This window comes from Sinohyriopsis cumingii, chromosome 7 (assembly GCF_028554795.1).
Source record: "Sinohyriopsis cumingii isolate HCF-2022 chromosome 7, ASM2855479v2, whole genome shotgun sequence".
In the NCBI taxonomy this organism is placed as follows: Eukaryota; Metazoa; Mollusca; class Bivalvia; order Unionida; family Unionidae; genus Sinohyriopsis; species Sinohyriopsis cumingii.
This window is the reverse complement of record NC_142967.1, coordinates 107,067,652-107,094,126: the sequence shown is the minus strand read 5'-3', so window position 1 is coordinate 107,094,126 and position 26,475 is coordinate 107,067,652. Positions and strand designations below refer to the sequence as shown.

General features: G+C 36.6%; 1 protein-coding gene across 1 annotated transcript in view; it reads left to right on the top strand.

Annotated features, from left to right (window-relative positions):
- The window catches only part of LOC149795900 (ferroxidase HEPHL1-like), a 72,437-nt gene extending 50,644 nt beyond the window's left edge, over positions 1-21,793 (top strand). Inside the window, exons 6-13 of the mRNA XM_089965819.1 lie at positions 2,316-2,493; positions 3,917-4,206; positions 7,754-7,965; positions 8,930-9,080; positions 10,030-10,242; positions 12,381-12,600; positions 15,465-16,489; positions 18,965-21,793. Coding sequence (XP_089821945.1) covers positions 2,316-2,493; positions 3,917-4,206; positions 7,754-7,965; positions 8,930-9,080; positions 10,030-10,242; positions 12,381-12,600; positions 15,465-16,489; positions 18,965-19,788 — 3,113 coding nt within the window. The 3' untranslated portion in view covers positions 19,789-21,793. The remainder of the gene's footprint in view (positions 1-2,315; positions 2,494-3,916; positions 4,207-7,753; positions 7,966-8,929; positions 9,081-10,029; positions 10,243-12,380; positions 12,601-15,464; positions 16,490-18,964) is intronic.
- The last annotated feature ends 4,682 nt before the right edge of the window (positions 21,794-26,475 follow it).

Genomic DNA, 26,475 nt, shown 5'->3' with positions numbered 1-26,475 from the left:
GTCATTAGTACCACACTGACGCCATTGCCGTAACATCTAGTCTGGAAACTCTCCTCTGAACTGCAGTGATTTTTTTTTTTTTGGTCGCTTGACATTGACATTGCAGTATGGGTACAAAAGATTCCGTACTATGGGGCACAGACGGAGGATGAATATTATCTGCAATGTCACAAACACTGGAAGTATTACGCAGTTGTCAGCGAGCTCAATAATCTACTTGTTCCTCAGAAGAGACGAAAATAATTCTAAAAACATCTTTTGGCAACGTACCCTTTAAGGTCTCAAGGTACTAATTCAGTTCCCATAGTAAACCCATGCATACACCATGATATTAAAAATTCGATATCTTAAATTTTTGTGTGCTCATGATCAAACCTATAATTCTCAGTATAGGTACATCCTGCATGACAGCTTCTGTGCAGAGAAAAGAATATTAACCTCGACTTTTCTGGACCAACATATCTTTGAAACACGTTTTTTTTTTAATTCCGCACCAAAGATTCTGGTGCTAAATTCAGTAATGAGTGTTCCAAACTCAAGACTGTTAAAGAACTAAAATTCCATTAATACAAGGTCTCTATTTTTTCAGCTACAACCATGATTTACTATCAAAATATTCTTTTTTACTAAAATCAAACTTTCATTATCAACCATTCCTGGCCAGCCAAACTCATATATTTTCTATTTTATAGTCATCCATTTCTAGACTGGTTCCAATTTGTTATATAAAATTAGTACCGTGAGTCCTGAAACTCAAGTTCAGTCTCGTAACAACAACGTCAGACACGTTGTTTGGAGTGTATCATCGTCATTAAAATGTATCATACCTGCTGGGAAATAGAGTTAGGGAGGTACGTATAGGTGTTATGAGTCCAACTTCGTTGTAATTAGTGCTACCAAACACACACACATACATACATACATACATACATACATACATACATATATATATATATATATATATATATATATATATATATATATATATATATATATATATATATATATATATATATATATATATATTTGTGAACTTTGTGCTGTAGTAAACAACATTTACACTGAAATCGAAAATACTGGACCACCAAAGTGATAATATGTCATAAAAAAAAACAGAATTGAGAACCGATGAGTCTTAAGTCCAAATTTTGATTTATATTTCTTATTTCAATATTGTTAAATCGATTCTCACAATCGTATTGGCTCCGTGGTCAACCTCGAGAATTATTTACTTTCCACGACCTGTTAAATGTTGAGCAATCTTTGAATTTAATATGTCTATTATTTATCGATCATGTACAAAAATTATTGCTTACAAAAGTGTTGGCGCTTTATTCCTACAAAATTTGCTTCAAGATAAACCTATCGCAACTGCTTTTATTCTAAGAAACTATTCTTCATCTTCGACATGCTCATCAGTGTCTGTGATATGCAGGGTTTAAGGATATTGTAAGATATTCATTTCTTAAGCCTACTTTTTGATTTCTGCTTCATCAGCCTTATTCTTCTTTTACAGTTTAACAAAATATCAGACGATGACAGCTAAACATTTGCGTTCAGAACCTGTGTATTTTTAAACATGTAAATATCATAATTTCCATGCAGAAATCAGTTTATTTTTTAATGCTCTTTTTATGGCAAAGCTGTGTTGTATGGCCAATATCATAGAATGCCTATTTAACCTAATGAAAAGTATGATTTTAAACTGTCTCTTCAGCGGCTTTTGAAGTTGTACAGTTAAACATTTCCAATGGATTCAAATCCATGTTTTATGGTGTAGTCTTTCTTTTGGATAACCTTGCAGAAAATCCATTCCAATATGCATCCAGACCGGTGACCTAGTCGTTAGAGAGTCAGCCTCGGATGCCGGAGGTCGAGGGTTAGAACCCCGGCCGAGTCATACCAAAGACATAAAAGTGGTACTAACAGATGCCTCGCTAGGCGCTCAGCATTAAGAGGTTAGTTGTTAGGTCTGGTCGGCCTGGTGTCAGGATAGTGTGACTGGGTGGAACATGTTGTTGCATGTCTGCGGCATGATGCCCCAGTGCTAGACATCACTCTAAACTGCCACACTGCAGACATCGTAGCGATATGACTGAAAAAACATGTTAAATCTACATTAAAAATCCAAATCACACACACACACACACACACACACACACACAGACACACACACACACACACACACTCACTGCATACATTTTAATTACGTCTGGGAAAGTTACTAATTTATATAATGAAACGGCTATATTCATGTCCGGTCATGTATTCTGACGCAAGGCGTCTTTCTCTTATGTTTTACTTACTTATTTTAGAAGGAATGACTGCTTTCTTTAACGTCCGTTCCTGCCCAGCCAATCGTCCAACCCCTACCACATACAAAAGAACCAGGAGGTATTTTATCGGGGCTGAGGAGGTGGAGTGGAACTACCAGCCTTTGGGTAATGACCATTTCCAAGGTGGAGTCACAGATCACGGCAACGACATGGGCGTGTAAGTATACCATAGCATGCAGTATAAGGCCGATAGATGCAGATATTATGAAAACTTTGGAATTAAAACTAATAAATATGGCTGCACATGGCTAAAACTCTCATTTTATTCGGATTTCCAGATACATTTTCAAATACCAAGATACGTCAACATGATAATTCATTCCTGAAATGCAAAAGTACCAAAAGGTACTGAAACAGACCCATGTGATTTTCTGGAATGATTTGCATCAACTCTGAATTTGTTATCATTAAAACACACATTGGTATTTTAATATCAATTCCACTCTTTGAAAATATTTCCTATAAACAGGCACAGTTGAAAGTACTGAGTGAAACGACTGCCGACAATATGGTTATATATCGTATCCCAATTGAATCTTTGATCATTGATCTGGTGTTCGATATCGATGTTCAATCCGTATTTCTTTTTTTTCCTTCGGAAACCACGATTGGTCCTATTTAGGTGTTTTCACTGACGTCCGCCTATTGATATTCTTAGATGCACCAAATAGAGCATTTATAAATTCCAGTCTACTTTGAACTGTATTCACACTGTAAAATGAACGGTACCTGTAAAACGTCAAAAAGAGGGCATATCATAAATACGAAACCATATTCCAAATTGTGAGAAAGGGCTCGTTTGATATCGTGTATGAATACGACTCAGTCTAATGTCTTGATGTATCCCTCTCTATAATAAACTCGTTCTCTCAGCCGATTCGGAACAAAACAGGCGTGTAATTTTCTGCATGAAACCAAACACACACACACACACACACACACATATATATATATATATATATATATATATATATATATATATATATATATATATATATATATATATATATATATATATATATATATATATATATATATATATATCTGTTAATTGGTCCGTTCATGCATATTAACAAAAACCGGCAAGTTTCCTAAAGGTTTCGTAATACAGGCATAAAAACATAATTATTGTACAACTATAATTTTTTTTAAACATTGCATCTTTTTAACATTAGCAGAGTTGCATAAATGTAAACAAGTGGACAAGAAGCTCTTTAGGATGGCTTACTGGAACATCTAAATTTTCGTCCTAACATATCTCGTGCATTTTTATACAAAATGTTGAAGCTTAAACATTTTGTATTAAACACGCTGCTGCACATATGAATGGTTACAATATTTTACGATTTATTTGTTACGTTCCATTGAAAAAGAAATATACACATATTAATAAATATTCACTTTTCCTGAAGTCACGCCCATAATATTATTAATACTAATATTAATCATATTATTAATACAATTATTAGAGTTAAGACATTTATAGTATGCTAGTTGCTACATATATAACAGGTCAAAATATTATTTTAGTTTCAATATTTGTGTGAAATTGTACAAGGATAAAGTTGATTTTTTTGCAGTGATGACCACCATTCGCGTCACCAGACTGCTGCTGATGATACTCTGGGCAATGTTTATAAGAAGGTCGTTTTTAACGAGTTTACCGATGAAACTTTTCGTGTGCGAAAGTCGAGACTTCCACAAGAGCAGCACCTGAATCTTCTAGGGCCTCCTATAAAAGCCGAAGTTGGCGAGCAAATAGAGATTGTGTTCTTCAACAACGCAGCTCGTCAGTATTCTATTTTCTTGCATGGGGTTGGCATGGAGAAAGACATGGAAGGCGCTTGGTACAACAAACACCCTCTGCGAGGTAAATCAGAATGTGTATATTTAACCGTGAAATAAGTCCCCGATCACTCATTATATGTGAAATACAGATACCAGTAGTTGCATAAAAAGACATGCTAAACATTTTAATGTATACCTGAGGCAGTACACTAATATAATGTGACAAAAACATCTCACGAGACAAAACGTGTAAATATAAATCAATTTAACTGTAATCTATCAAACACAAGCAACAGCGTGTTTATTTGAAGTCTTGAAAAAACGGTCTCCTGTCTGATTTTCTACGGAGACAAACGGTAGTATAAATTACATTTTATGCAATATTTGTTATAAAAACAATAGTCTCTCGATTTTCATTTTATGTGAAATTTGCTATCTAATCGGTGCATTACAGCTTGAAACAAAAGAAAGTGAAAGATATGTATTTAGATGGCAGTTAATGCCAGTTTGTAAAGTAAATTATTTTGTCCTGTTATCCATTCATTGTACCAGGCGATGGGCCTGTGAGAAAATTATGTGTTTTAGTTATCGTCCGTTACGCATTTTCAGATGAGCATTTTGCGTAATTTAGACATAACTATTTAGACTGCTTCTAGAAACCGTTCTTCCAACTGATTTCATTTTCATGGAGAATTTTATCCGCAATTTTGCGGATATATTGAGATTTGTCATGTTCGTCTGTCTTTGTATCCATACATTCATTAATCTATCCGATTCTTCTCCTTGTAACGTGAACTCAGCACCAACTGAAGGGGTAGGAATAGATTGATTGTATGTGATCCTACTTTGTGGACTGCTTCACAAGGCCGAGTATATGATACGGAACTTTTGCGGATACTGGCTGCAAACTCGGGTGGGAGTGAATGGTTGGGTAGGGTTAAAACAAAATATATCAAACGCCTTTCACACTTAGATACAATTGTTACAGATGTTTTGAGCCAACAATTACAGCTATATGCAACATATACAGCTAGTTTACCGATGAATTGACAGCTGTTTTTTATATACCACAAATCACCACCACAGTTCTGAGTAAACTACGTAATCCTTGCCTCCATGATTGATATGATTTATTCTGACGTCAAAGCTCGATTCGTGTATATTATAAGATGGAGACTGATACAGCAATACAGACACCAGAAATAAAATTTGAAGAAAAAGAAAAATGCGCATAAGACAAGCATTGTTTTCTTCCAGTTTCATTCCGCATACATAAATCTGGACCAAATTTAGCGAGCGGTTTACTTAAGGGATTCGAGCATTTTGGCTATCGCAACTTTTATCAAAGATTTTCGTTCACCGTCAAATATGTTTATGCTTACAAATATATAAATTTGAGGGAAGGTGAGACATTTTCACTTAAATATAGCCCCACCTCACTCGTATCTCACACACACGATGTGGACGAGTCTATTGTCGAAAAGGTACATAACTCTTCCAATAACAGCGCGAGTGCAATGATTGGTCAACATTCATATATTTAGATAATGGCATCAGTATGTGCAAAGTTTAAGATAAATCCCTAGAAAAACTGCAAGAGTAGACGCATTCACACAATTATGTCAGATCTGCACCTATCTGCAAGTAACAAGGGCAATACCACTAACAGAAAAATGCAGGAGTACAAAGATTGTTTTAATATTGAATAAGATGGCAATAGTTTGTACCAAGATCACAGCGATGCATAAAAAGAAAAGAAAAATCGCATTCACAAAACTATGTCTTGCATTATATTTAGCTGTAGGACAAAATAAAAAGCAAAGAAATAGGAGGAACACAGCGAGTTTGATATTTCACATCTTGTGATGATAACTAGAACATGTTCAGAGTATTATCATAAACAAGTAAAAACAAGCAATATCTCTAGCAAGCACAGTCGGAGCAAAGTGACTTATCGACTGATGATGATCATAACATGTACAAAGTTTCACATCGATCCATCAAAAACGCTGCGACTTGTTGGGTTAACAAGATTCTATCATTCACTGCTTTCATGTGAAATGCAAAAAGGGCAAAATCTAGAACAAAAATTGCGGGAGCAAAGTGGTTAATTGCTATGCGCACATTCAGATAACGGCCATCAGCACTTATGGGGGCGCTCTAGGGATATTATGAACTTCTGAGAGAGTGGCGGGTGAAATGTGAGGTTTGCAGGATGCAAAGTGAAGCGAATGTTGGTATACCTCTATGCTACTTTCATGTTCTGTGGCTGGAATATCTTTGGATATTGTACTTGTGGTAACTGTATAAGATCTAACCACACACCCAACTAAAATGACTGCTCCCTTGTGCTCAAAAGGTCAGCCTGAATTGGTCTAAAGTACAATATCTTTAGCAGTTACTAAAATAGAGAAAAAGAATTTTACCAGACAGTACAATACTAACTTCTGAAAGGGCAATGAATGAATTACCATATAAATAAATATTATCGGCTTTCTTTACAATTGACCTCTGAAGTACAGCAAGTGAAAATGACCAAGCAGAGCTAGCATTTTTTACAGGTACACATCTGAAATAAGGTCAAGCTGCGTACTCTCTAACCCAAATTACTCCCATCAATCATACACCAAAGTAAAGGGGAAAAATGTTCTTTTAACGATGCCTAAGATATGCAGGGTCTTTATTTTTTAATAGCCAGTATAACCAGTGAGGAAAACCGGGAAAATTATTTTTTTAATAGATATGTAACCCTTATCGAAAATGCTAAACTGTAGAGCGCCACATATACCAAGTGAAAAGTGATCCAACGAAAACTATGGAACTATTTACATTCACAAAATTTTCCATAGACTGCACTCAGCTGCAAGTAAAAACAGGACAAACTCTTATATAATAAATTTACGTCAGTTAAGTGATTGTTCGATATACGAATCGTCTAGCAATGTCCACAGTATTGATCAATTTTCATGGCAAACTATAAAACCCATGGGACTAGCTGCTATAACAAGATTGTATAACAGAGATAAGGACGGTCGGATTGACGGTCACGAAGATTCCTTTATATCCACGCATAGAGGCTGGATAATAAGAATAGCAAACTTTTATATATAAAAATACCATTCAATCAGTTCACTCCAAAAATTACCCAAACAATTCTGGTGTCAAAGTCTTTTAAGTTTGCAAAAGCAATGCATATCAGGCGCTTAAAAAACACTCGCACTTGTCTCAACGATCATCTGTATCGAGCAATAACCTATCAGAAGCAGCAACCTTTCAAGGTCCTTCAACTTAATTATTGCAGCAAGGAATTCTTATGCAACTCACATATTTGTATAAGCCAATTTTCTAATTTCAAAGCGGTGGCTGCTGGAGACGGATTCGAATGCACTTACATATATTGCCAGTTGCTAACAAAAGCATACTGGTCATTGTGTTACGGTCCCCTAACGTAATGTTATTTGGAATTAAAATAAATCAGTAACTATATTGTATAACGAGAATTCTTCCTTTGAGCTTTTTTTTCTCTCGCAGGGATACTTTTATGATCCTGAAAATTCGTATTGTGCTTTCAGATTATTTAACCTCGTATTTGCTGTCCTTTCTACACACGCATGCATATGTCTTTCCAGCCAACGTGATTTTTGGTGCGTACACTTTGCCTGGCAGACGAAGTGTGTACCGCTTTACGGTGCCCCGAGAAGTGGCCCCAACTAACGATGACCCTAACTGTCTGACCTACACTTACCACTCGGCTGTGGACATTGTGAAGGATGTTAATTCGGGGCTCGTTGGTCCTTTGCTTATTTGCAAGCCTGGGTCCCTTGAAAACAATGGAAAACAGGTACTTGTCAACCACAACAAGGTAAAGTAAAAGGCTGAACTTTAAGTTGTCTTTTCCGTGTAAAATGTTAAAAAAAAATAATCTTAAGATAATAACTTACGATATTCATTCCTATGATATTTTGCGCAAGATGGATATTTTCGTTTATTTGCGAATTTTTCAAATGTACAGTCTAATCTGTTGTTATAACGAATGAGAAATCTGCCGCAGAATTTTGTTTTCCACATAGGGCCACAAATTTAGTTTTCATTTAGCTTTGAAAATATCAAAAGTAGGAGAGGGAAAATAGGCTTTGTTTGCCTTTTAGCTGCATGTTCAGCGCTTTACTGGCTGAATCACACAAAGAAATGTGAGCGAAGTACTTTTCCCAGGCTGGCCTGGACTGGTATAGAACCCGCGATGATAGGATTACGAGTCCGACGTTCTTTCAACTGAAATACTGCGGCTCTCTTAAAATAAGTCGTCTTGATATAACGCATCTTCCTTAGAAGAAGTCGTCATGATATATCGCGGCTCCCTTAGAACAAGTCGTCATGATATATCGCGGCTCCCTTAGAAGAAGTAATGATATAGCGGTTCCCTTAGAAGAAGTCGTCATGATATATCGCGGCTTCCTTAGAACAATTCGTCTTACATTAGAAGCTCATACGAACACAATTGTCACCCACAGGAGTTTACACTAGCATTTGATAATATATTTTCAGTTACGATCCTACTTATTATTTGCAATGATATTGTACTAACAGTTCAGCACTACAGTATTTGTTCATCGCTTCTGTATAGATCTAATTCGCTTTTATAAGGACGTTGTAATAATGTCATAATATAACAATTCTTAAAACTGAATTATATCTCAATATAAGCAGGTACCGTATTTTTAACTGACGTACCTCTGAAGAATCATATATCAGTCTTATTTTAAAAGGTAAGTGACACATAACTTTGTCTCCTTCTTGCATTTCAGATGTTTGTTGATAGAGAGTTTTTCCTGCTTTTCCAAGTGATTGATGAAAACTTTTCCTGGTATCTGGATGAAAACATCCAGCTATACGTCAAAAACGCCTCTGCAGTTGATAAAGAGAGTGAGGCCTTCAAGCATGGGAACCTTATGCATTGTGAGTTGATTTGGAACAGTCATGGTGTTTACTTAAACATTATTTATTAAATATCAGTTGTTCGAAAAGCTCTCGCAAAGTATATAAAGCACTCACTACGGCTCAAATATCGGGGGGGGGGGGTATGTATGTGTGTTGATTTTGAGATGGAGAAAACCGAAGAATGAAGCATCGAACCTGGGACGGTAGAGGTGCAAAGTGGGTGTTGTTTTTTATCTTCTTAGAAGCCTTACCAATATATTTACCTTGTTTTCGGCATAGCAAGATGACATCGGCTTAATGAATCACCCTTTCGCGAATACAAGTCTGCCTTAATGGTGAATGAGTGTGAGATCTAGAGCGAAGTCGGGGGAGGGGGGAGGTTAAAGTCTTTTTTCTGATTGTTGCAAACGGTGCTTGACTGATATTTTTCTATGGTCAAAATAAACTGAACGTATTACCTACGAATTACCCCAAAAAATGAATGATTTATAAAAATAAAAATAGAAAAGTATTAACTCAAGCGTAATGTTCTTGAAACGCGATGGAAGCGACTCGACCGAGTACCAGTTTTTGTAAAATATCCAGTGAGTGGGTTAAATTCTACTTTGAGTAGAAATGATAACAGAAGTTTATATTTTTTCACCAAGAAAATATTACATTTATAACTACTTAAATGAGGAAACTCGAAATAGTACATTTCGGTGTATTAGTGGACTCCACAAAATGTTCAGTAAACGAAGATGTGTGCAATACGTCTGTCTAATAATGTCTAATAGGTGTGCATGTTTGTCCCTTAGAGACGTATCATGAAGGAAATTTATCATTAATTTATCATTAAACGTGAATGTAAAGTACAACATGACCAGTTCCTTAAAAATAATTCCTGGAAAGAAAAACCTTATAAATCATGGTTAATGCTGATGTTTTTTTTTTTTTTAATGTTTTTGTTTATAAATACTAATTGCAGCTGTAAATGGCCGCGTCTTTGGGAACCTACAGGGACTGGATATGTGTGAGGGAGACCGTGTGTCTTGGCATGTGTTTGGCCTTGGTGGTAGTCACGATCTTCACGGAATAGCATTTGAAGGCAACTCTCTGAGAATCAACAAGCAAGACCTGGACACCATAGTGTTGGTACCCGGTACATCCTTCACCGGCTACATGTACCCTGATAATCCCGGTAAATGTTTAATCTCCAGCGAATCTTTATCAGTGCAAATGTATATTAGAGATGGCATTGCTGGATTGAAAATATTATTTATTCAAGAGACAGAGCGTTTCAAAAGACGTAAAAACTCATAAGCACCCAGTATACCTTTTCAAAAACGTTTTGTGACTGCATGCATCACATATGGCATTAATCCAAGTAGGTTTATACAGGCATTGCAGACAATTATAAGTAAGAGCCCGTCACTTGAGAATTTAAATTATGACACAATGAACTAGCCTTGAAATTTTATAACTCCTGAACCTGAGCATGAGATTCGAAATTTGGATCAGTCAGTCACGATCAAACAAGGTTTTACATTGGAAATGTCGTTTTTGATTGTCTAGGAATGGAAATTCAATCTTTAATTCCAACTTACATATTCTTAGATCTCAGACCTATTTATGGAAAGATTTTGCCTTGTTGTCGATACAGACAACCACGTGGGAGAAACTGGCTTGTATCGTCGAAGATTCGATATAAATCTTCGTGAACGTTTAGGGAAAATTTATGCCTAAAGCAAGATCGAAGAAGACTTAACATTTTTGGAAGGCGTACCTATTAGAAGAGCTATTATGTGTGAGAAATGAAATATCGTGATGCATTAGTGTCTTGCTTTCTTAAAAAGGTATATAGACCTACTAGCTAACTTGATCTGTAATTCCATATTTCTGACAACCATTATCTCAAATACATTTCTTTACAGCGCTAAAAACTACACGTAAGCACAAACATGATGCACTGTAACGAAATAGAGAAGTTAAATTGGCGATATAGAGCAAATGTATATAGCATGGTAAATAGTATTAAAAAAAACATAGCACAGATTTAATTACCCATGTCGAACTTGAGAAAGTATTTTTAACTGATAATGTCAAAGAGACTATGTAACTTGTATCCTCACTTATCTTATCAAAGAGACTGCAATTTGTATAGTTCCGAATCCTATCAAAAAGACTATTTAAGATGTATAGTTACTAATTGTTTCAAGAGAACTTTGTAACTTACAGAACTACAAGTGTATCAAAGTGACTTTGTAACGTGTGTAGCCACTCATTTTATCAAAGGAACTTTGTAACTTGCAGGGCTACGAATTGTATCAAAGAGACTTTGTAACTTGTATAGCCAATAATTGTATCAAAGTGACTTTGTAACTTGTATAACCACTAATGGTATCAAAGCGACTTTGTAACTTGTATAGCCACTCACTGTATCGAAGAGACTTTGTAATTTGTATAGTTATTAATTGTATCAAAGAGATTTTGTAACTTGTATAACCACTAATTGTATCAACGAGACTTTGTAACTTGTATTGCCAGTAAGTTGAATATCCACTAACTGTATCAAAGAGACTTTGTAACTTGTATTGCCGCTAATTGTATCAAAGAGACTTTGTAGCTTGAATAGCCACTAATTGTATCAAAGAGACTTTGTAACTTGTATTGCCAGTAATTGTATCAAAGAGACTTTGTAACTTGTATTGCCACTAATTGTATCAGAGAGACTTTGTAACTTGTATTGCCACTAATTGTATCAAAGAGACTTTGTAGCTTGAATAGCCACTAACTGTATCAAGGAGACTTTGTAGCTTGAAAAGCCACTAATTGTATCAAAGAGACTTTGTAATTTGTATAGCCACTAATTGTATCAAAGAAACTTTGTAATTTGTATAGCTATTACTTATATCAGAGACTTTGTAACTTGTATAGCCACTACTTCTATCAAAGAGACTTTGTAACTTGTATAGCTACTAATTGTATGAAAGAGACTTTGTAACTTGTATAGCTACTAATTGTATAAAAATGACTTTGTAACTTGTATAGCTACTAATTGTATCAAAGAGACTTTGTAATTTGTACAGCTACTACTTATATCAAAGAGACTTTGTAACCTGTATAGCTACTACTTCTATTAAAGATACTTTGTAACTTGTATAGCTACTAATTGTATCAAAGAGACTTTGTAACTTGTATAGCCATTAATTGTATAAAAATGACTTTGTAACTTGAATAGCCATTAACTGTATGAAAGAGACCTTGTAACTTGTATAGCTACTACTTATATCAAATAGATTTTGTCACTTGTATTGGCAATAATCTTCTCCAATTCAGGTACATGGGCGGTCTTCTGTCACACATTCCATCACCTTATGGCGGGAATGTCGGCGCAGTACACTGTTAGAAAATGTCCCATGGCAAGTAAGCAGATTCCCCAGTTCAAGCAGTCGGGAATCGTCAGAAAATATTACATAGCTGCAGAGGAAATAGACTGGAACTACGCGCCCTCAATGCGAGATCTAATCGAGAACGAGAGCTTAGAAGACCCCACAACGTAAGTACTTTATCAGAACGTTTCCAGATTGTAGAAAACTGAATGCAAACGAGATGATGAATGCAGTTGAAATGCTGAATGAGCAAAAAACGAAATGATAATGCAAGTTCAAGGAAAAGGAGAATGCAAATGCGATAGTTATAGTGCATCATGATGATTGGTGAAGAGAAAGAAAAAAGAAAAAAAATGAAAGCTAATGCATTTCATAGATGGATTTGAAAACCTGTTTCCCCGTGTTTTGGACAGCTGGTAAATTTCCATTTTCGATAACTCGTTTACATGATTATCTGGGATCAGATTTTTAACACTGAACATTTTTTCAGCATTTGCAAACAGTTCAGTTGTTCCAATAACGGCCATTACCGTGATGATATTACCAGTAGTTGTATCTGTACAGTTTTTACTGAGAGAAAAAAACACGAAATAAGAAATAAATATGATGACAAATATAACGTTTTAACATTGATTTCAGGTTCGGTTGTATTTTTATTTATTGTAAATTCAGACCTGACTTTTGAATTTTATGCGTTGCTTAATAACCACACTTTTAATAGGCTAGACATGTATAGGATAATTCTCTCTATTTGATGCTAATGAAAGCGAAAATCCTGACTGTGGTATATTCATTTTAATAAATGAAGATGAAAGGAACTATGGATGGAACCAATAAAATCTGAATTATTGCAGAAACAGTAAACACAATATGACAACATGGTAGATGAAATGGAAACGTAAATGGAATTCAAACGGAACGCAAATAAAATGTGGAATGAACGCAAATGAAATGCAATTTAGCCGCAAATGAAATGTAGACTAAATGCAGATTTGGTAAAACTACAAGTTTCAGGGTCTGTTTAGTATGTGCGTAGTAAATTTGATTGGTAGATAAATTGATAGATAGGTACGTGTGTGAGTAGGTAGTTATAGTACAAGTCACACGGGTCATGTAGGCATTCAACACCGACTATTTCAGTAATGGGTGTAATTTTTTAGAACTTGATTCTACATACCTTTAAGTAACAAGTATTCGCTTCATTTGTATTCGTATACATCCATATTCCTTTGAACGGTCATTTTTTTAGACGCCCCGAGAGGTGCATATGGCAAAATCAATGTTAAAGTACTTTGACATTTTCGGACGAAATGAACCTAAAGGTGTGATCCGTTACAATCAGGACTTAATACTGAATGTCGTGCGCCGTGATGTCACAATGAAAGCTACGCGTATTGATAAACGAATTTGTACAACCCTCGATTGTGACGGTTCCAGTCGACGCGCTCTTATTTTGACCCAAGTTTAATACATGGCAACCACTGTAAAAGACCGTAGAGATCGATAATTTTCGTCAAGATGTTTCTTGATGACAGTAAAGGTGCAGATCATTCAAAATTCAGAATTGAATAGTCTTTGGCTAAAGAAAATTAGTGTTAAATTTTAAAGGAATAATTTGTATATAATTTAAAATGAGTAAATGCGCATATATGACCCATGTGACTTGTACTGTAGGTAGGTAGATAGGTAATCTGAAGCAAACATTTTTTTTCGAAGTTTATGTCTGTAACGAATTGCATTGCATTGATGAATTCGTTAACCGCTATGTATACTTCCAATTTGCAAATCATACGTTTCAGAAAGCCAACAGTGGCGCTTTGATTCCTCTCCTCCAAAAGATTCACTGTAGATTCAATATTAAGGTCGCAAAAGCATTGAACGAGAAATCCGACGACAACGTTGACGGGTTGTATCTCCATGTTGACTCCAAGCAGGCTGACAAAAACGATTAATCATTCTTTGGCACAGTGATTCTCTTGTACCGTCGGTCACTCATCCCACCCTATTCATGCTGGCTTGGGTACATATAATAGGCCCAATGCGCCCTCCTGTCTTTCGAGGAGACGAATTTATAGAAATATGTTTCCACTGTAATGGCGCCCATAACGGTGTCCTATCAGGGAAGGTCTTTGACTTTTTATCAGTGTGTGATTTATATGATACATTCAGCTTTGTATTTTAACCAGTTCGCCATTTTTATCTTTATTTTTTATTTGTATGCATTTCTCGGGACACCTAAACTAACTCGCTTAGTCCAGAATGTGCTGATTTGCCGTTAAACCCAATAATACATATTCACGCAAGGAATGAAAATACAAGTATGTCGCTTTGACTGAGCGACCAAATCCCAAATATAGGTCCCCATATTTCACTTCTTGCATCTCATTATTTCCATTGACATTTCACTATTAACAATGGATTGAAAAATCAGTTATGGTGCTCTATCGGGAAAGCCTGCACTCTTAATAACAAGTCTTTATTATGTCTATGTCTTTTGTGTAATCTAAGTCTACGTATATTATACGTTCTCTCTCTTTCTCTCTCTCTCTCTCTCGTACGACTAATTGTATCTGCATCTATTATTTAACATTGATCTAGTACTTCATTGCATCACCGACAGTTTTTGCTTATACTCCATATCTAATTACCAAACTAATTTAAATAGCAAACGAAGTTAAGATTCGTATCCTACTGCAGGGACGTCTGTGTGTTGTTCACACTTACTTCTGCTGAAGTTGTATTATGAACCAGAAGGAAATTTTTCGATGTAGTAGTTAGCTTAGCATCAGCAATCTATATAATACAGACCCTTTAGTTGTTGCAAACAGAGGCACGTTCTCATTTTGTAATCATTTGCGATCATTCAGAATCAAGCTTCTTCCGAATCGTTCTATACAACACACGAGCGCAGCGAGGGTAAACTGGAATTTTCAATTTCACTTTTGACAAAGGCAGACATTGCTCTAAATCGATAGCAAGTACTCTTCATTTGATATCACTTATCTACCAATGATGTCTTTGTTTCTTCTAGTCGTGGATATCTGTATGTGAGAAATGACAGTGGCTATATCGGCCCAATCTACAGAAAGGCAGTGTATAGAGAATACACTGACGAAACCTTCTCCACCCAAAAGCAGAGGATTCCAGAGGAGGAACATTTGCAACTTCTAGGACCTTTCATCCGGGCTGAAATTGGGGATGTCATAGAGGTTGTATTCATGAACAAAGCCACGCATCCATTCTCTATTAAGCCTCATGGTGTTTTCTATGATAAATCAAATGAGGGCATGAAGTATGAGGATTTCTCCCGGGATAGCGAGACCTTCGATGATGCGGTGCCTCCTGGTGGCTCTTACACGTACAGATGGACTGTTCCGGAGAGATCCGGTCCGAAACCAAACGAGACCGCCTGCATCGGATGGATTTACCATTCAGGCAGTAATATGATTCGTGATACATCGTCTGGTTTGATGGGTCCTCTTATTACATGCAAAAAAGGTACGTTGGATGCTAACGGTAAAAGGAAAGACAATATAATTAGAGAATTTGCTGTCGTCTTCTACATAATAAACGAGAACAGAAGCTGGTACATAAGACAGACTCATGAGAGATTTGCTCAACAGGTCCAACCATTACCGGACAATTTTGAAGCCAGTAATGAAATGAACGCAATAAATGGTTTAATATTTGGTAATTTGAAAGGACTGGACATGAATGAGAACGACATGGTGGCCTGGTACGTTCTTGGATTGGGTTCAGAGGACGACTTCCATACAGTTCACTTTCATGGTCATTCATATATTCATAAGACCTCGAGGTCCCATAGAGGCGATGTTATCGAAGTGTTTCCGGGAACCTACGAAACAGTAGAGATGCTGGCTGATAATGCGGGGACATGGCTTCTCCACTGTCATGTGACCAAGCATATGCAGAATGGAATGGAAGCCGTTTACACCATTCATCCCAAATTTTCTGTCCCTCCGATAACCCTTTCCAATCATTTTCCACATGGACCTGAAAACGAGAACTTGGGCAAACTAACAAGAGTTGTATCTGGTGAGTAAATTGTCCATTTTCACTTTTTAACAGAAAAATTATAATGGGTGGAGCTGTTTCCAGTGTTAAAATGTTCTTTGCTGCTAATTCATTGATTAAAATTTTGTTTAGACTTATCTTTTCCAAACAATCACAGACACACGCGGAAACAAATGGTTAATTAGAGGATACTTTTATTGAGACCTTGCAAAAAGGGTAATTTAGTATGTAGCACAATCAAGCTAGACATTCAAAAGTTCTGAGATTGCGCTCTTATATTAAGGAAGTACTACTCTTCAGTCGATATATCTGGTAAACTTTTTGTTTACAGTATTACCTTGTAAAGTAGAAAATTTTTATATGATTCGATAAATGTGTTTGCAGTGCTATTCCTGACTTATCCGAATTTTGATTTTATCTGAGCAAATAGAATGTATCCGAACATTTTAATTCCGCTCTATTTCGCGTCTTCATTCATCCTATGTACCACCGATGTAGACCATGACGGAAATCCTAATCTGTATCAAAGTTTTACCATAAAAAAGAAATAAAAAATATTAATCACTGAGGCTTGACATTATTTCGTATATGCTGTTTCAATAGATGGTACAGAACACTGATTTGTTCTGATAACTTTTTAAATAATATTATGACTTCAAAAAGCTGCTGAAGTTAGTCAGTTCAAAACATTTAGCCCGCTCCGTCATATAAATCGTGACAAAAAGTATAAGACGGCTTTTACCATAGACTATTCTCTTTGATACTAAAATGATATCAAATGACGAAGCTATTCAATATGCATATTAGGAACTAGGATGCCATCTATTTATAAACAGAAAGCCTGATCTTCTTCTGACTATTTTTCATTTCTACAACTGGGTTTATTACTAACAGTAACTAATCGCCTCCTTCGTTAAAAGGCTTGCATTCTTTTGCTTTAAAACTATCATATCTTGTATCCTGTATCCAAAATTGCCTTGGAGTAGTAAAGATAAATCGAATTTTCATCCCACTGGATTGTGTAAATTCGAGATAAATATCTTTGAATTCCTGTTCTGTAAATAATTAAATTCAAATCTCAATAGCACGCCAAATGTGAGGCATTTGTAACCAACCTCCAGGGTACTAAAAGAGTATTAAAAATCTAAAATGTTTGTCTGCAGTGATTGGTGCGGGAAATTCGTAATATTCAGCTGCAGTAATTAGGGCCACGAATTCGTAGACGTTGGACTGTAGCGATTAGTGCAACGAATTCGTAAACGTTGGACTGCGGAGATCAGTTCCACGAATTCGTAAACTTTGGACTGTAGTGATTAGTGCCACGAATTCGTAAACGTTGGACTGTAGCGATTAGTGCAACGAATTTGTAGACGTTGGACTATAGCAATTAGTGCAACGAATTCGTAAACGTTGGACTGCGGAGATCAGTTCCACGAATTCGTAAACTTTGGACTGTAGTGATTAGTGCCACGAATTCGTAAACGTTGGACTGCAGTGATTAGTTCCACGATATTCGTTGTTAGATTATGTATATCATATATTCTACTCAAATCTATAAGAATTCGACAGTAATTATGCTCAGAGCCGTCTTAACAACATTGTAGGCTCTGGGCAAAGCAATGCACTGGGGCCCCCTACCGGCCCTACCCACCCACATGAATTAAAGGCTAGAAGCGTGAAGCCCTGGGCAACGGCCCAGTGTGCCCATGCCTTAAGACGGCACTGATTATGCTGGAAATAAAATCTCAGGGCTTTAATGCAATTACTTCCTAATAGGCAAGCTTTCTAGATTTTGAAATGAAATTCGTTACAGGAGAACATTTAACATACATTTACCTCGAACGGAGCCGATATAGAAAACTTGTTTCCGTGTCATCCATTTCGGACGAAGTACAGTACACTGTATATTGTGTTACAATTTTGTGTTTGAATGTAGTATGCACATTTAAGTCAAAATTACCTTAATATGTTGCAGTCAAGCTTCGAGTACTAGTTGTTTGTTCAGCGAAATTCTCAACATTTTACAATAAACATCTGACCGCTCCGGTGGTCTAGTGGTTAGAGCGTCCGCCTTGGATACGGAAGGTCACGGGTTCGAACCTCGGCCGAGTCATACCAAAGACTTATAAAAAATGGTACTAACAGCTGCCTTGCTAGGCGCTCAACATTAAGAGGTTAGTGTTAGAACTGTTAAAAATTCAGGTGACATATTACAAAGTATGTTCACTTATGAAGTAACAAGGTATCGTAAAAATGTGTGTTAAAATAAAATTGTTATGTGAAACATGAATGCATTGTGCAAGCAATGGCGTCCGCAGTAATATGGGGCGGGGGTGGGGGTGGTGGTGAAAGCAAATTTTTTTTCGGGGCGTATTTGGGGGTGAGGGAAAGCCAACATCAAAGGATGAGATTGATACTGAACAATATAGTTTTTCCAAATCTCCTCCCGCGGATGCCTCTGCTTGCAAGACATGTTCTTTTCAATTTCATTTACAGACCACCTGAGTCATTTACATCAGTTGGGTGGAAATATGGCTAGTGCCCGGATCTTGCCCAGCAAAGGAAGCATTCAGATTCGTCCCGTGAGAGTGGACCATGCGACAAACACACGTCCCTTCGGTCAATTACATACACACGGCGGAATGATTTCTAAACCCAGCGGATTAAATCCAGCCTTCTCCAAGCCAGAGATTCGCGTTATCCAATCGGATGCTGCAGGCATACCAATGGAAAATGTTCAAGGTTCCATTCGAGGGATGCCCGGCAATGGCCAAGGATTGGACACGTTCACACAACCCCCAACCTTCCCATTCCAGGTTATGTCCAACAACGAACAGTGGCAGCCAGTCTTTCAAAGGCAACCAACTAACATGCAAGCGGCGAATTCAGTAGGGTTCGCCAACAACCCGAGCAACCCAAACCTGAACCTCCAGTTATCACAACATGCCTCCCAATTAAGCCAATTGCAGAATGATTTTCCTCAGAATAATGTCGTTGATGGAGGCGGTTTCAACATGAACCTAAACTTAGGAAATGGTAATAGTCAACGTTTGTTACTTCAACCTGGAGATACTTTCATGGCAAGGTTTCGTTTTAAGCGTGGGACTAACCAGCGATCGAAAAGAAATGCGAGAAAAAACTCCAACAGTTTGATTCGGCTGTTTCAAGCCCATCCCAGATATGGCCCACAGACGCTTAAAGTTTCTCACTTGGAAATAAGACATGGACCAGGTGGAAATAAGACAATCTTGAATCAAAGAAACAGAGACAACACGGACTCGAAATATAAATATAATCCGCACATAAATTTGCAAAACTAGATAAATCATGAGGGAAAGGTTCTACACTAAGTAAACTGGATTTTGGCTTATCCAAAACATATGCTGCTGTTCTAACAACTATGTGCTGACACGTTTTTCTTCTTCATGACGGTGCCCGTAGTTATGTGATTTGCAAAGGAAATTTAATAGTAAAATTAAGATATATAATTGAAATCTTTTTAGCTACACGCACTTGTAAATGTAACGTATGTATGAGAAATTAAAAGGAGTTACCACGCTTTGAACTTGGAAAAATAAGAAAAAGTAAAGAATTTAACCATGTTTTCGATATAGAACACATCCTTGAGAAGACTCGGTAAATATTCTTTTTACTACATGTATGCTCAATTGCGGTGTTGATTTTTTTTAAACTGACCGTCTTATTTATTGAAAATCTCATTAAGTTTGTAATAGAATTAGACGTTGTTTATTTTATTATTTTCTGGGACAATTATGAAGAAATTATTGTTGTCATTTTTCATTTGGTAGTTAGTAATATAACAACTGGAGAAAACTTCAATTATCTGATGAAACCTGCAGAATTTGAACCTATACACGTATTCTTTCCCCCAGGATATAAAGACACAAAAATATGAATATTGGTAACGTCACGAATGCAAAACAGTTTCCTAACGTTTCGAGCTTAGCAACATATATTGGCGAAATTTAGACAGTGTGCTTTGTCCTAATCTTGCTTACTGGGAATACTTCCTTCCATTTCGAAATGTTACTAAAATTATTTACATCAGAGTCCGTCAAACCTGTATTTCATCATAAAAAATGCTATGTTCATTACGAGATTGAGATTTTATGTCAGCCAATCACATACGATTGTCCCTTTGAACCTCAGTTTTGTTTCAAACTTACGGTTCGTCCTAGTAGTCAGGAAATTTTCTGAGCACGAAATTATCGTAAATATTCTCGGCGGGTGAGCAGAGGCTGCGATTTTCCATTTGACGGCTTGAACAAAAATACCCTTGCTCTGATTTGCAGAAAAAAAACCTGCTCATGCATAAAAGGAAAAGATAATAATCCCGATTTAAAAGACAAGTACCTTCTCCATCCTCGATGAACATAAAATGGTCGGTCCATAATCTTATTGTATTGAGTCCGGGTTCAAATATTGTGTTCAGATAGTTTCTTGACTCCAGACATACAAGTTGAGAAGCAATTTAATAATCAAAGCCTCGTCGTAAATTCCCTCCGAGACAGTCATTGTAATGGGTAACGTATGTGTAAGAAAACTGGTTGACGGGGTGGGTGGGGGGGTGCATTCTGTTGGAGAACAGCTGACGCATTAGTCGTTCTCCCTGCGGAAGATCTAATGACACAAACTGATCATTTATCGGTGACGACTGGGTTGCGTGTTCTCAGATGAGATAAATAGTGACCTCGTGTTCGAACTATGTCTATGTCAAGGTTGGGCGAATTGGCTTTGCAGTTTTACTGAAGTTTTTCACTGAAAGTCCAAACCGATCTTCTCCACTATTTTCCTTCTCACACGTGCATACCCATCAACCCGCAACTTTAATGACGTCACAATATAGTCACCGTACGTCATCTATTTCACTCTAATGAAAACTGTCATTTTCTATAGTAAATACAGTTTTATTATGTGCTTGTCAGAAAACCAGCTAATGCGACATTTAAAAAAAAAAGAATTGTTACAGAAACTATTTGGATCCAGCTAAATCTTTCTGTTACGTTACGTTTAGTGGACACTGTTTTGTAAAATCTCTTCTGTATGTTTAATCGGTTAATAGAAGCAGTAAAGTCAGTAGAAAATTTAACAGAATTCATGTAATAATATATGTACAAAGTACAATAGAAGTCATACAGTAATGTATGTATAAAGTCCAACAGAATTCATACATGAAAGACTGTACAAAGTCGAACAGAGTTCATACATTAATGTCTGTACAAAGTCCAACAGACTACATATATTACTGTCTGTGTAAAGTACAATATAATTCATAAATTAAAATCTGTACAAAGTCGAACAGAATTCATTCATTAATTTATCCACCAAGTCTACCATAATTCATACATTAAAATTTGTACAAAGTCCGATAGAATTCATACGTTAAGGTCTGTACAATATTACGACTCTATGGTTTTAAAATAAGTAATAGAAAGAGTGAGAAGCAACATGCTTTTTAAAATTCAACCATAAAATTATTCCATTGAATACAGAGTAAAAACTTTATTAAAAAAATAAAAAAACCTATGGTTTTGGGGGAAAATACCAAATAATAATAGATTTCGAACACAAGTCGTAATTATTAAAGCTCTGGACAAACTGTAGCGGTATTCTAAAATAAATCGAACGCTGGAAGTGTTGATGTGCCTGTGTTGACCCGTGTCGTGGTGATATGCCATCTGCCTTTTGTTGGATCACAATAATGCAGTCCGAGAATATATGCTCATTTGAATTTCACTCGAATTCACAGTTAATGTCTCTTTCCAAGAATATAAATTTTAGATGAGAGCTTTCTAATTCCAGTGAATAAATAATTGGGATAAATAAATTCCAGGCTAAATGAAATACTGGACACAACAATAATACAATTGATTCTGCTTAGAGCTTAAATTTTTTTTCTTCTTCCAGTAACAAGATTATATAGTCCTCTGCTTGACTTCAGATCGCAATTAACATTTTCTAAAACAAACTATAACCTAATGGAAAATTTCAGTCTGTAATGTTCCAAAAGTTTACGATATAAAGTCTTAGCTATCATGAGAAAATCTATTACTAAAATTATAATAAAGAACACAGTAAACACAATGTCCTTGACTCAGAACAAGATAAAAATCCTAATAGTTAACCGATAATCTTAAAGAAAGTATTAACTATGTATTAGTTGTTTAGAGAATTTAAACAAAATATGGATCAGATCAAGTAGAGGATGAATTTGATTTTGAACAAGGTGAAGTCCAAAATACAATTATCCATATCATATAATTAAAGCATAAATAAACTTAACACACAATGCAAATTAAATATATTTTATAACAAAGTCGAAAAGAATTCGAACATCGAAGTCTGTACAAAGTCCAATAGAATTCATACATCAAAACCTGTACAAAGTCCAACAGAATTCGTATACTAATCCTTTCAATTGACTGTGTTTGATTTAGATATTTCATACTTAGTAAAAAGAGGTGGACATTTCGTTATTCATCGATAAGTGGGCATTTAGAAACTCAGCAGAGCTGTTAAAATTGTATCACGATTAAGTACTCTTGATGTTTATAAATTTTCTTCAGATAGAAACCAACACGAAGAAGAAAAAAAACATTTGAACCAAAATAAGTCCCCATATTCAAATCAGAAATTTCCACCAAACTTCTTCACCCATCATTCCATTTATCATTCAATCAATCAATCTATCTATCCGTTGATTTATTTTCTATATGTCTGTCCAATGGTCTGTACGTAACTGTCTTTCTCTGTATCTATCCATCCATCCATGAATATATCCACCCACCCCCACACACACAGCCCGAAAAAGTTTACTTGAATTGCAAGTGCGACTCAGACATGTTTGTCTTACAATGCTTAAACTTAAACTTGTTGTCCTTTTTTAAATTTCTTTTAAACGCTTATAATACAAATGGTTGCCCACGCGGAATGAACAGTCAATACAGGTGCTCGACTAAATACGAGAGTAACATGCTCGGAAAAAATGAAAAATAGTTGCAATACTTACATATATCTTAGAAAGCTCTCATATGTTACCTTTTGTACGAGCATTTTGTGTGCTGGTTTGTTATTTCTATCTGGAAGTTTCCAGTTATGTACAGTTTTAAAGACAGTAACCACGCGTTTTCTGTATATGAATTGAAGCAAGGACCAGGTATGCGCTTACTAGTTTTTGTTGTTGTTGTTGTTGTTGTTCGTTTTTTTGTTGTTGTTTCAAATTACCTACAGTTTGGTTTGGGTACTTCACATTCCCAATTGGGCCCACGCGACTTTAATTCAACAATCAATCAATCAACTATGGGCTGCAAACGAATGTTCATAGGTTCCCGAGTGCAACATAAGAACTACAACAACTGACAACACTAAAACAGTATTACTGGGTAATTTATTTTATAAAGATTATAGATGTGCGTCAATATCAGTAGTGAAGTGGGTCACCCTAGGGACAATGGGACTTGAATGTTAATAAAGGGTATATTCACTCTGGGGACAATGGAAATTTAACATGGGAAATCGAATATGGGAAATAAGGACCGACACTTGGGTGACAATAGGGAAAATGCATTACAGAACCCCCTGGGCAAGTCTGGAGACAAGGGGAGTAGCATTACGGAGACCCCTGGGCCACTATACGTACAATGGAAATTTAACATGGCGAAAAATCGTGGGTCAATATACGTACAAGGGGATTTAACATGGCGAAAAATCGTGGGTTAATATACGTACAAGGGGAATTAACATGGGAAAAAAATTGTGGGTCGATATACGTACAAGGGGAATTTAACATGGGGGAATAGAGTTTGGGGATTGTTTAGGGACAAAGGGGAATTGAATATGGGATTTTTTTTTTACATTTTTTTTAAAAAAAGGGGTAGGCAATGGAAAGGCTATCTCTTTTCGAGAAATATGGCTGGCCCTGAAAAGGGCCTTTGGGTTTATGTTAATGTATTCATTAACATAAATGGTACCGCATTGGTCTTCTTCTTGTCCTTAGGCTACGTCTCACTGTTGGTCCGTAAATCAGCACTCTTTTCAGGCATCCTTGTCTTTCAACGTCGATCCTACGTATCCACAGGCTGGTGTTTGTCCTGTGGACAACGGTCCACTTGGATCGGACATACATGAGCATGTCCGTCCGGAACATCATGGAAGACACAAGCGTAGAAGATTGCACATCGGTCGACATCTTGAAGCGACGAGAACAAGTGAATCAATGCAGTGAACTGCGCTTATTTATAGGTACAGGAAGGATTGAAACGGATTGAATTCATTCACCAATCCGAACACGCGTTACAAAATTCAGTCAGCTCGCATCCAATCCGAAGAGAGCAGTCTGTGACGTCACGTGGTCTATATAGATTCGTTAGCGCTTGTGTGCAGTCAATCTATGCGACAGTGATTCAACATGACGGAAACTCAGAAAACGATCCATTGGGGTGCACCAGCAGGGGAGACTGCCCAAGGGAACCCGGACTTACTTTCAGAAGAGGTACATTGGGATTTTGTGGATTTTCTTACCTCGCAAGAATTTGTTCCGGAACCTTCGTTACCTTCTTCATTACCGCAAGTGGAGAATTTTAGACAGAGACAGAAAGAAGAATTGGAGAAATTTATGCAACGACAAAAAAGGAAGCGGAACAAGCTTTTCTCCTACAGCAACAGCAACAGCAACAAGAAGAGGTAAGAAAAAAACAACAGCAACAACAGCAAGAAGAAGTAGCAGCAAAGAAACAAGAGGGTGACAATCAAACGGCTACGGTACTGTTGGACATTTTAGCGGAGTTAAGAAGTCTGAAACAAATGTATCAGACTTCTTTATCACGACCGAAGAGAATACGACCTTCCCGAGCTAAACACGCCAACCCTGTGACCAAGCCTGTCGTACCACCCTTAGTGATTTCAACCCAATCATCAGAAGTAGGCCTTGGCCGTGGCAAAGGCTTAAGGCAGTTAAAGTTGATTGCTTAAACTCACCCCTACACCAAAATAAAAAGGCCCTTTTCAGGGCCACCCACATTTCTCGAAAAGAAATACAATTTCAATTTGCCAATAACTCAAAAATAAACCCCACCCATTTTACCCTTATAGTACGTGTCTGTGTATGAGTGCGTGAGTGTAGCTTCTTATTTTAAAATCAAAACTCAAAGACACTTACCTTATATCATTCATGTATTCTTTTATCCAATTTTTTACAATCCAATTCACAATTCACCACAGAACACTTTAATTAAAAGTTCATTGACTTCTTCTTTCTCCTTGTTTAGTCTCTCTGTTTTTTGAATTTCTTCACCGTTTTTTCCTCATTTTCCTCCCTTCTTCTTTTCTTCTCCTGTTTCTTTGCTTCTTTTAAATAGAATTGTCTTCTTTCTTCCTCTTCTTCCTCTGAAGAATCCCTCTCTTCTTCCGAAGAATCCCTCTCTTCTTCTGAAGAATCCTTCTTTTCTTCTGACTCCTCTTGTTTCTTTTTTGGGCAATCTGGAGACCAATGTCCTTTTTCTTTACAATAATAACAGGTATCTTGACTTTTGTCTCTTTTAGTCCCTGTTTTTGTTCTTTTTTGACGGTCTGGACACTCTGAAGATCAATGCCCTTTCTTCTGACAGATATAGCAAGTATCTTGACTCTTATCTCGAAAGGAAGGAGAGTAGTCCGTCGGCTGGTCTGAAGAGAATTTTCTAATGACCCCTCGCAAAGCTCTGACGAAACGTTCCATCTGGGTAGTCTCTTCCATCGTTGTGCTCGGCTTGAGAGTGAAATGAATAGTGAAAGGACAAGACACACACCCTTTTTATATACGCTGGTTTGCCAAGACTATAAATTAGTCTGTGGTGTTTAAACTTGAGTCATTTGACGTTTTGCACTCAAGATGAAACGATCCCATTCATTCGAGAAGAAAGAAGAAGAAGAAAGTAAGAGGAAGAAACGTGATCTATCGCCTCGTACCAGGGCTGAAATCTTGGCACAAATTCATGCCAGTGATTTTG